We start from the raw sequence: 12,199 nt of genomic DNA, 5'->3' as shown, positions 1-12,199 counted from the left end.
ATCACAAATAATTCAGTGTTTTTGCAAAGCACTTGAAAATGTCTAATAATTTTCTTGCATATCATACATATCTGATCACACCATAAAATACATGACATTGGAATTCATTCATCTATCAAGATGAAGAACAGGACAGCACAACCTTGGGAAGTAGCATAGCACTGTGCTTAGTAATAAATGTTTGAAGGCAGACTGCCTAGGTATTAATTCTGGATTTAATGCTTGCCAGCTCTTGGGTTGGCTTGAGCAAAATATTTTCTAAAACTCAATTTTCTCATCAGTAAAATGAAGATTAAAACAGTACTTACCTCTTAGGATTGTTGTAAGAATTAGATTAGAGAGAACATATAGTGTTCAGGTAAGTACCAACATTAAGTAAGAACACAATAAATGCTAGCTATTAAATAACTTTGCTTTTAACTTGGAGAATTTAAAACCACAGCTTATGTCATACTACTTATATGTCAGATAAAATTCGAAAATATTCAGTCAAAAGCGAATACCCTCCATAATCTGTTTATAAGGCCAGTGAAGTGACTCTTCAAATGTAACTGGAATGTTTTCTTTTTTTTTAAATTTTTAAATTTTTTTTATTTTTAAAGATTTTATTTATTTATTTGACAGAGAGAGACACAGCGAGAGAGGGAACACAAGCAGGGGGAGTGGGAGAAGGAAAAGCAGGCTTCCTGCTGAGCAGGGAGCCCAATGTGGGGCTGGATCCCAGGACTCTGGGTCATGACCTGAGCCGAAAGCAGACGCTTAATGACTGAGCCACCCAGGCACCCCTGGAATGTTTTCTAGATGAGTAAAATGTTAAGTTATACTGGATCCAAACTACAGAAAAAATATTTGTGACTTCTCTATACATTATTCAGTATAACAGTTTATCCCCTCTTTTAACAAATCCATATCAAAAGTTGTTCTAATTGTTAATCCTTATCCTACTTCATTTTAAAATGTTGATTATAAACAACCAATAGGTAGACAAAGAAATCGAAGAAAAAAATTTAAGTATAATCTTGCCAACAGGGGTGGAACTAGAGGGCATAATACTGAGTGAAATAAGTCAAAGGAAGACAAATATCATATGATTTCATTCATATGTGGAATTTAGGAAACAAATGAACAAGAAAAAAAAGAGCCAAACTAAAAAAAAAGACTCTTAAGTAGTCTGGGGGATGGGTTTGATAAAGGGGAAGAGTATACTTACCTTGATGAACACTGAGAAATGTACAGAACTGTTCAATCACTATATTATACACCTGAAACTAATATAACACTACATGTTATGCACTTGAATAATAAAAAGACAGGGGGAAAAAAGTGCTTAGAAATGTGAAGGGGGAGGGGAACAACTTGGGATAAATGACCCTTGGGATAAATGAAAATGGAAATACAACTTCCCAAAATCTATTGGATGCAGCAAAAGCAGTTCTAAGAAGGAAGTTCATGGCAATACAGGACTACTTCAAGAAATAAGAGAAGTCCAAATAAACAAACTAACTTTACATCTAAAGACTCTAAAAAAAGAAGAACAAAGCCCAAAGTTAGTAGAAGGAAGGAAATAATAAAGATCAGAGTAGAAATAAATGAGAGACTTAAAAAAAGAAAATTAGAGAAGAACAGTGAAACTAAAAGCTGGTTTTTTGAAAAGATAAAATCAATAAACCTCTCACCAGACTCATCAGGAAAAAAAGAGACAACCCAAATAAAATCAGAAATGCAGAAGTTACAACTGACACCACAGAAATACAAAGGATATAAAAGATTACTACAAATAATAACAGGCCAACAAACTGAAAAACCTAGAAGAAATGGATAAATTCCTAGAAAAAAACAACTTTCTAAGATCAAACCAGAAAGAAATGGGAAATCTGAACAGAATGATTACAAGTAATGAAACTGAATCAGTAATTTAAAAACTTCTCCCAAACAAAAGTCCAGGATCAAACAGTTTCACAGGTGAATTTTACTAATCATTTAAAGAGTTGGTAATCCAAAGATACAAATGTAGAGATCTGAAGGTGTACATGCACCCCAATGTTTATAGCAGCAATGTCCAAAACAGCCAAACTATGGAAAGAGCCAAGATGTCCATCAGCAGATGAATGGATAAAGAAGATGAGGTGTATATATATATATACAATGGAATATTATGCAGCCACCAAAAAAAGAAATCTTGCCATTTGCAACAACGTGGATGGAACTAGAGGTATTATGCTAAGCGAAATAAGTCAATCAGAGACAAGTATCATATGATCTCACTGATATGAGGAATTTGAGAAACAAGACAGGATCATAGGGGAAGGGAGGAAAAAATGAAACAAGATGAAACCAGAGAGGGAGACAAACCATAAGAGACTCTTAATCTCAGGAAATAAACTGAGAGTTGCTGGAGTGGTGTGGGGTGGGAGGATGGGGGAGCTGGGTGATGGACACTGGGGAGGGTGTGTGCTATGCTGTGAATTACATAAGACTGATGAATTACAGACCTGTACCTCTGAAACAAATAATACATTATATGTTAAAAAAAAAAATAGTAGGAAGGGAAATATGAAGGGGGGGGAATCGGAGGGGCAGATGAACCATGAGAGACTATGGACTCTGAGAAACAAACTGAGGGTTTTAGAGGGGAGGGGGGTAGGGGATGGGTTAGCCCAGGGATGGGTATTAAGGAGGGCACGTATTGCATGGAACACTGGGTGTTATACACAAACAATGAATCATGGAACACTACATCAAAAACTAATGATGTAATGTATGGTGACTAACATAGTAAAATAAAATTAATAAAAAAATAATAATAATAAAAAAATAAAGAGGTGGTAATTATCCTTCTCAAATTATTCCAAAAAATTAAAGAGGAAGAAACACTTCCAAACTCATTTTACAGGGCCAATATTACCCTATCAAAACCAAACAGAAAGAAAGAAAGAAAGACAAAAGGAGAGAGAATATAACAGGCCAATATCCCCAATGAACATAGATACAAAAATCCTCAACAAAATATTAGCAAATGAAATTCAACAGTACATGAAGAGGATCAGATGCCATTATTAAGTGAGATTTGTTCCACGGATGCAAGGGTTCAACATCTGTAAATCAATCAACATATTACACCACATTAACAAAACAAAGAACAAAAATCATATAATGATCTTTATAAGAGAAACAGCATTTGACAAAAATTCAACATCATTTATGATAAAAACTCTCAACAAAGTGAGTATAAAAGAAACATACCTCAACATAATAAAGGTCATATATGACAAACCCCTAGCTAATATCATACTCAACAGTGAAAGGCTGAAAGCTTTTCCTCTAAAATCAGAAACAAAAGTACTCACTCTCATCACTGTTATTCAAGAAGTTCTAGCCACAGCAATTAGGCAAGAAAAAGAAATAAAAGGCATCCAAATTGAAAAGAAGTGTCATTTGCAGATAACTTGATCCTATATATAGAAAACCCTAAAGACTCCACCAAAAAACTATTAGGATGAATTCAGTAAGGTCACAGAATACAAAATTAACATACAGAAATAAGTTGTATTTCTATATACTAATAATGAGCTATCAGAAAGAGAAATTAAGAAAATAATCCCATTTACAGTTACATCAAAAAGAATAAAATACCTATGAATAAATTTAACAAAGGAGGTGAAAGACTTGTACAGTCATACCTCTGAGATATTGCAGGTTCAATTTTAGGCCATCACAATAAAGCTAATATTGCAGTTAGTCAGTCAAATAAAATTTTTAGTTTTCCAGTGCATATAAAGTTATGTTTACACTATACTGTTGTCTATTAACTGTGCAATAGCATTATGACTAGAAAACAATGTACATACCTTAACTTAAAAATATTTTATTGCTAAAAATGTTAGCCATCACCTGAGCTTTCAGAGAGTTATAATCATTTTGTTGGTAGAGGGTCCTGCCTTGATACTGATGGCTGCTGACTGATCAGGGTGGCGGTTGTGGAAAGCTGGGGTGGCTGTCATAATTTCTTAAAATAAGACAATAATGAAGTTCGCCACATCAATTCACTCTTCCTTTCACCAACTATTTTTCTATAGCATGCAATGTTAATAGAATTTTACCCACAGAACTTTCAAAATTGGACTCAATCCTCTCAAACTCTGCAGCTGCTTTATCAACTAAGTTTATGTAATATTCTAAATCCTATGTTGTCATTTCAACAATGTATACAGCATCTTCACAAGGGTAGATTCCATCTCAGGAAACCACTTTCTTGGCTCATCCACAAGATGTTCTTACCCATTAAAGTTTCATCATGGGATTGCAACAATTCAGTCACATCTTCAGGCTCTACTTCTAATTCTAGTTCTCGTACTTTTTCCACCACATCTGCAGTTACTTCCTCTACTGAAATCTTAAAACCCTCAAAGTCATCCATGAAGGTTGGAATCGACTTCTTCCAAACTTCTATCAATGTTTATATTTTGACCTCTTCCCATGAATCATGAATGTTTCTAGTAACATCTAGATTTGTAGTCTTGAAGAATGTTTTCAATTTACTTTGTCCAGGTCCATCAGAGGAATCACTACTTATGGAAGTTAGGCCTTATGAAAACTATAGCTTTATGAAATTTCTTAAATAACAAAACTTGGAAGTGAAAATTACTCCTTGATCCATGAGCTGCAGAATGGATATTGTGTTAGCAGGCATAAAAACACTACTCTCATTGTCCATCTCCATCAGAGCTCTTGGGTGACCAGGTACATTGTCAATAAGCAGTAATATTTTGAGAGGATTCTTTTTTTCTGAACAGTAAGTCTCATCAGCAGGATGATTCAGTAAACCATGTTGTAAACAATGTGCTGTCATCCAGGCTTTGCTGTTACATTTATAGAGCATGGGCAGAGTAGATTTAGCATAATTTTTAAGGGCCCTAGAAATTTCAAAATGGCAAATAAGTACTGGCTTCAATTTAAAGTCACCACCTATATTAGTCCATAACAAGAGAGCCAGCCTGTCCTTTGAAGCTTTGAAGCCAGGCATTGATTTCTCCTCTCTAGCTATGAAAGTCCCAGATGGTATCTTCTTTCAATAGAAGGCTGTTTTGTCTACATTGAAAATCTGTTGTTTAGTGTAGCCACCTTCATGAATTATCTTAGTTAGATCTTCTGGATGGCATGCTGAAGCTTCTATATCAGCACTTCCTGCTTCGCCTTGCACTTTCTGTTACAGAGATGGCTTCTTTCCTTAAATCTCGTGAATAAACCTCTGCTAGCTTTGAACCTCTCTTCTGCAGCTTCCTCACCTTCCTCAGTCCTCATAGAATTGAAGAGTGAGGGCCTTGCTCTGGATTAGGCTTTGACTTAAGGGAATATTGTGGCTGGTTTGATCTTCTATCCAGACCACTAAAACTTTTTCCATATCAGCAAGAAGGCTGTTTCACTTTCTTATCGTTTGTGTTTTCACTGGACTAGCACTTTTCATTTCCTTCAAGAACTTTTTCTTTGTATTCACTATTTGGCTAACTGATTGGCACAAGAGGCCTCATTTTCAGCCTATCTCAACTTTTGATATGCTTTCCTCATTAAGCTTAATCATTTGTAGCTTTTGCTTTAAAGTGAGAGTATAGGGGTGCCTGGGTGGCTGAGTTAGTTGGCATCCGACTCGATTTCGGCTCAGTTCGTGGTCTGAGTTGTGTGAGATCAAGCCCCATGTTAGGCTCCATGCTCAGCTCAGAGTCTGCTTGAGATTCTCACCCTCTTCCTCTCCCTTTGCCCCTTCCCCCGACTTGTGTTCGCTCTCTCTCAAATAATAAATAAATAAATAAAATCTTTTAAAAAATATAAATGAAGTAAGAGGACATGAACTCTTCCTTTCACTTGAACACTTAGAGAGCACTATGGGGTTATTAACTGGCCTAATTTCAATGTTGTTGTGTCTCAGGGAATAGGGAGGTCCAAGGAGAAAGAGAGAGATGAGAGAACAGCTGGTCAATGGAGCAGTCAGAACACACAACATTTATCAATTAAGTTTGCCATCTTATACAGGGGTAGTTTGTGGTGCCCCAAAACAATTACAATAGTAACATCAAGATCAGTGATCACAGATCACCATAACAAATATAGTAACAATAAAAGAGTTTGAAATACTGCAAGAATTACAAAAATATGACAAAGCCACACAAAGTGAACAACTGCTATTGGAAAAATGGTATCCACTGACATGTTTGATGTAGGGTTGCCACAAACCTTTAATTGGTAAAAAGTGCAGTATCTGCAAAGTGTAGTAAGGTGAAACACAATAAAACAAGGTCTGACTGTATTCTGAAAACTATAAGACATTGTTGAAAGAAATCAAAACTGACACAAATGGAAAGATATTCCATGTTCATGGATTGGAAGAATTAATATTGTTAAAATATCGATACTACCCAAAGCAATCTACAGATTCAATGCAATGCTCATCAAAATAGCAATGACATCTTTCACAGAAGTAGAAAAAATGATCCCAAAATTTGTATGGAGCCACAGAAGACCCTAAATAGCCAAAGTAATCTTGAGAAGGAAGAACACAGCTGGAGGCATCATGCCTCCTGATTTCAAACTATACTACAAAGCTATAGTAATCAAAATGGTATGGTACTGGCAGGAAAAGAGACACATAAGTCAATGGAACAGAAGAGAGCCCAGAAATAAACCCAGGCTTATATGGTCAATTTATGTATAACAAAGGAAGCCGAGATTATACAATGGAGAAAATACTGGAGTCTCTTCAACAAATGGTGTTGGGAAAACTGGATGGCTACATGTGAAAAAATGAAACTAAACCACATTTACATGACATATAAAAATAACTTCAAAATGGATTAGAGACTTGAATGTAAAACCTGAAACCATAAAATTCCTAGAAGAAACACAGTAAGCTCTCTGACATCAGTCTTAGTAATACACACACACACACACACACACACACACACACACACACACATATTTTGACCAGTCTCTTTGGCTAAGGGCAAAAAAGCTAAAACAAACAAATGGGATTACATTAAACTAAAAGCGTTTGGACAGCAAAGGAAACGATCAACAAAACAAAAAGGCGACCTACTTACTGGAAGAAGATATTTGCAACTCATACACACAATAAGGGGTTGTTACCCAAAATATATAAAGGACTTATAGAACTTAATATCAACCACATCAACAACCTGATTAAAAAATGGGCAGAGGACTTGAATAGACATTTTTCCAAGGAAGACATACAGAGACCCAACAGACACCTGAAAATATGTTCAACGGGGAAATGCAAATCAAAACCACAATAAGATATCACTTCACACCTATCAGATTGGCTATTGTCAAAAAAGAAAAGAAACAAGTGTTGGTGAGGATATGGAGAGAGGGGAACCCTCAGGCACTGTTGGTGGGAATGCAAAGTAGTGCAGCTACTACTGCAAACACTACATTTTAATAAGGTACACTTTTAATAATTTCTTACAAGACATATTCCACTATTTCTTAGCAGTTTTAAAAACTATGCATCGAACTGCATAATAATATTTACAGTCTGCATTTTAAAAAATGAAGTCAGGCTTTTTCTACCAGAAAATTTATATCTGAATACCTGTTTTATTAGTGAAGATTGGCTTTGCAAATTAGTTTAGATGGCAGACATCTTAACATCTGGGCCAACAGATCTCCTGAATTGAAGAGATAGAGGTGGAAGTTCAGGGACTCTAAAACAGCTAGAGTTGGCAAGGCAGAGTGCTACAGAGAAGAGAGCCGCACACAGACTGAATACCACAGCTCTACAGAGGGTCCCCCCTGAGTATTCAGGCAAATACTGTGAGGAAACTACCTGAGGCTGAGGACAGAAACACCCCCCAAAATTACAGAGACTAGTGCCCAGAGCTCATACCCGCCTAGGATATAGGATAGTGCCTGCTCCTAAGAGCCAATGTAGAATGCTTCATAATCCACAGAGCACTGGCTAAAGAAGGAAGGGTCTTACCCAGGAGTAGACAAAGTAATCCTGGAATAAACACAACTCTGGGACTGCCTAACAAAGCTTAAAAGTAAAATGATCAAACTGTTTCCAAATAAAGGAACCCTATCCCAGAACAAAGTTCAAGAATATTTCTAAGAATATAAAAATATCTATCACCAGTAAGATAAAACTCAAAATGTCTGACACCCAATCAAAAATTACCAGGCATTAAAATAAACAAGAAAATATATTCCCAAATGAGGAAAAAAAATCAGTTGAAACCCAGAATGTGTAGAATGACAGAATTCGTAGACAAGTACATTAAAAAAATTATTATAACTGTATTTCATATGTTCAAGATGCTATAGAAGAGACTGAACATGTTAAGTACAGACTTGAAAGAGATTTTTAAAAGACCCAGATCAAACTTCTAGAGGTTAAAATTACAATGTCTGAAATTAAAATATACACGGATTAATAACAGATTAAACACTGTAAAGGAGAAGATTAATGAAGTTGAAAACACAGTAATAGAGAGCATAAAAAAATGAAACAGAGAGAAAGAAAAAAAGACTGAGAATGAAAATTAAGAGAGCATCAGTGAGCTGAGGGACAACCTCAGACAACCAACTATATATAATTGCAGTCCTTCAAAGGAGGAGACAGAAAAATTTGAAGAAATAATGGTCAAAGACTTTCCAAATTTGATTAAAATTATAAATCCACAGATCTAAGATGCTCAATAAACCTAAACACAAGAAACAGGAAGAAAACTATGTCAAGGCACATCAATATCAAACTGCTTTAAAGTAATGAGAAAAGAGAAATCTTAGAAGGAGCGAGAAGAAAGGACCACTACATACAGAAGACAGGATGACAACAGTTTCCACTAGAAATAATGCAAGCTAGAAGTCAAAGGACCGAAACCTTTAAGGTACTGAAAGGGAAAAACTGCCAACTTGGACTTCTTTAATGAGTAAAAATATCTTTCAAAAACAAAAGTGAAATAGAATTTTTTCCAGAAACACAAAAGCTGAAAGAACTAACAACAGACCTGACCTACAAGAAATGTTAAAAGAGGTCCTTTAAGAAGAATAAGTGATACCGATGGAATGCTGGCTCTACATAAAGGAGTGATGAGCAGCAGAAATGTTAATAAATAACCTTCATGGTAAAGATCAATGGAATGTTCATTAAAACATATAGATAGATATACATATAGATATAGATCATCATTGGAATACGTCTCCATTTTCTTTACCATATAAGTGTCCTTACTTAGAATTTTCTGTTATAACATGCTTTTTGTCTAACTACACACAGATTTTGTTAGTCAAAGAAAAGGACAGAAATAGAGGGAAATATATAAACATAAAAAAAAGAACTGGAAAAGGGTTAACAGAAAAAGATTTAAAGTGACAGAAGCCCTTTCTCACAGCCTGATTTAAACAAAAGCATTTAATTCCAAGTCTTTTGGTATACAGTATTTCCCTATATCCAGTGCTGTTCAATAAATGTTTTCTTGCACTTCTCATAGCACTTAATATCAGTAGGATCTTTTGGCCATGGCAGAACAGTGACTTCCATTTAAGGGTCGCAATGTATATTAGAATGCCAATTAGATTTCTTTCCCTGGGTGAATTACAGAACTTTCAAGTTTGACATCTGTCTCAGGCAGAGGACAATTGAGAAAACAAGTCTGAGTCAGATGTCTGAGCATGTGACACATTCTAGAGATGTTCATTTATCATATGAGTTAATTAACCAATATTTCTCTTTCTACTCTGTTTTCAGGAGGGGAAAAAAGGCAATGGAAAATATGTAAGAACTGATTTATTTTAAATAAATTCTTTTAAGGTATATTCTACAGTCAATAGAATAACATTCCAATATTCTAAATCTTCCTCATCTTTACTACTACACAGTCAATGGTCAGAAGGACATACGATCCTGCAAAATCTAGAACTACTGAATAAAAACCACATCTTACATAAGAAAGGATATTTATCTAAAGAAGAAAAGCAGGTTAGCACATGCTTGTTAATTAAAAGAATTTCAACAAGGATTGGAGCAAAATGGATTAATCTTCAATTCCACTAAAACAGTGGTGTCCAAATATGATTCCAGAGAAGCGATTTAAGGCCACAGTGGAGGCTGAAAGGAGTTTGAGTCCTGAGAATTAAAACTGCATTCTCATTTCAACCCAAGCTATCTATGGGGATTCTACTAGATTCCTTTAAAAAAAAAGGGGGGGGTAGAAGGGGGTAGGTTAGCTGGTTCAAAGAAATTATTTTATGTATTTTAGAAACATAATTTTAATTTACTAAGTAAACATTTTAAGTCAAAATATTTTATATCATAGTAATACATTATTCTGTTGCAAAAGCCATTCCCATTTATATTAAATAAATAATATCTATTTCTGTTTATAATAAAAAAACAAAATTCCAAGCCAAAATATTTTTGATACCATTAAAAGTGATATTAAAAAGTCATTCCAGGCAATAATAACTTTATTCTTACACTATAAGAAACATTAAACAAAGGATTTCCTGATAAGCACTTTTATAAATTTAATAAGAAATTATGGCCTCACCTGTACAGCACTATTAAGAAAGCAGCTGTTTTGTCCTGGTTCATTTAATAAGCCTTTGGTAGGGGCTAGGGATAGCATACTTCCAGGTTGATAAGTTTTTCCAAGATTGCCGCCAGGTTTCCGTAAGAATTTTACCCATGCCATTTTCAAGAAAATTTGTGTACATTAAAGGTAAGAATTATATATTTATGTGATATTTCTGATGATAAATGGGATGATGTCTTGAATTGTCCACTTAAATTCACTGTAGTCAATTACAGTAACATAAGTTTCCAAGTCCATATCTTTCCTGATGCTGTAAATTTTTGACGACTTTGTCAAGCAAAAGTAGGGTACATAAACACTGAAGTTCTAAAAAAGAAATCTTAAAGATTTTTATATGCATTAAATTTTGTAAGAGAATTGTACAATTAAAGTAAAAAATATTTTTTTTAAACTGCTAAAAACAATGTCGATGAACAAATAATTTTCTTTAAAGCACAAGCCATAGGTCTTGATGGTTTAAAAAACAGATGATACAAAAAGATGCTGAGTTCCCATCTGGCATGATTCCTTTGGTCATTTGTTTTCCTTATGTTTTTTTAGTAAGAAAGAAGACTCTCTCTTTCACAGGTGAAGTTATCAAAGGTGGTTCCATATTTCTTATCAATGTGACCTCAAAGCAAATCTACAAGAAAGAAAATAAATGTTTAAATAAAAGCAAAGGCTAATCAAGAATGGCTAAAGAAGAAAATTCCTACTTTACTATTTGAACACAAATACTGAATATATAATCATAAAAGGATTATAACTAACAATGTTCTAAAATACAAAAAAGAAAACATTATTCTTCATTAAAAAATTTTAAAAATATCAATGTGACATCAATCACTACCTATTTGAAGATTTCAGTGGTCATTGATTTCATAAGGAAAATATTCTAGAGAACACTGTAATTAAATTAGATCTCAGGTAGTATTTTCAAAAGTACTAACTTTGTTGTCAACACTAAATTGCTTTGTTTATTAAAACAAATACACGTACAGATACTCTATGTTGTTACCTGTCTTGCACAGAATCATATTATTTTTCCAAAAAACTCTGTCGATTTTACATAAATTGGTATACACTAAAACTCAGAAGAAACCTTAAATTGATAAACAAATCTTAGTGAACTTAGTGAAGTAAATTTCTACACTATTCACTAATGCATTCTCCTGAGTAAAAGGACTTTAAACTTCATTAAAAACAAGTATTACTAACAAAGTCTTGCTTAACTAATTAAATTTCCTTCCTATGTTCATTCACTCAACAAACATTTACTGAGCCAAGTACTGTGCCAGGCAGTGGACTAATTTAATAATGAGGAAAGGCATACATTAATACAATAAATAACAAATTGTAACTGTACTAGAAGAGTTACGTGCTGAGTGCTAACAGAAAAACAATGCAAGGAAAGAGGATGGGAAATGCATATAATGTGAGGGAGCTTGCACTTTTAAATAGGATAGTCATGGAAAGTCTAATTGAGCAGGTTACCTTTGCACAAATATTTGAAGGAGGTGAAGATGTCACCTGGGAGAAGGCGTTTCTAGCAGAGTGAACAGCATGCTTGGCATGTTGGAAAAATAGTAAGCAGCCCATTGTGGCATGAGAAA

The 12,199-nt window shown here is 34.5% G+C and overlaps 1 protein-coding gene across 3 annotated transcripts in view; it reads right to left on the bottom strand.

The window, feature by feature from the left end:
• Positions 1–12,199, bottom strand: part of USP53 (ubiquitin specific peptidase 53) — a 64,723-nt gene that overhangs the window by 38,332 nt on the left and 14,192 nt on the right. For all 3 annotated transcript variants that reach the window (XM_027597668.2, XM_027597666.2, XM_027597665.2), the window contains one exon: positions 10,563–11,229. In XM_027597668.2, coding sequence (XP_027453469.1) covers positions 10,563–10,706 — 144 coding nt within the window. In that variant the 5' untranslated portion in view covers positions 10,707–11,229. The remainder of the gene's footprint in view (positions 1–10,562; positions 11,230–12,199) is intronic.

Source organism: Zalophus californianus, chromosome 2, assembly GCF_009762305.2.
Source record: "Zalophus californianus isolate mZalCal1 chromosome 2, mZalCal1.pri.v2, whole genome shotgun sequence".
NCBI classification, from domain to species: domain Eukaryota; kingdom Metazoa; phylum Chordata; class Mammalia; order Carnivora; family Otariidae; genus Zalophus; species Zalophus californianus.
The sequence above is the reverse complement of the archived record's forward strand: the minus strand, read 5'-3'. Positions and strand labels throughout refer to the sequence as shown.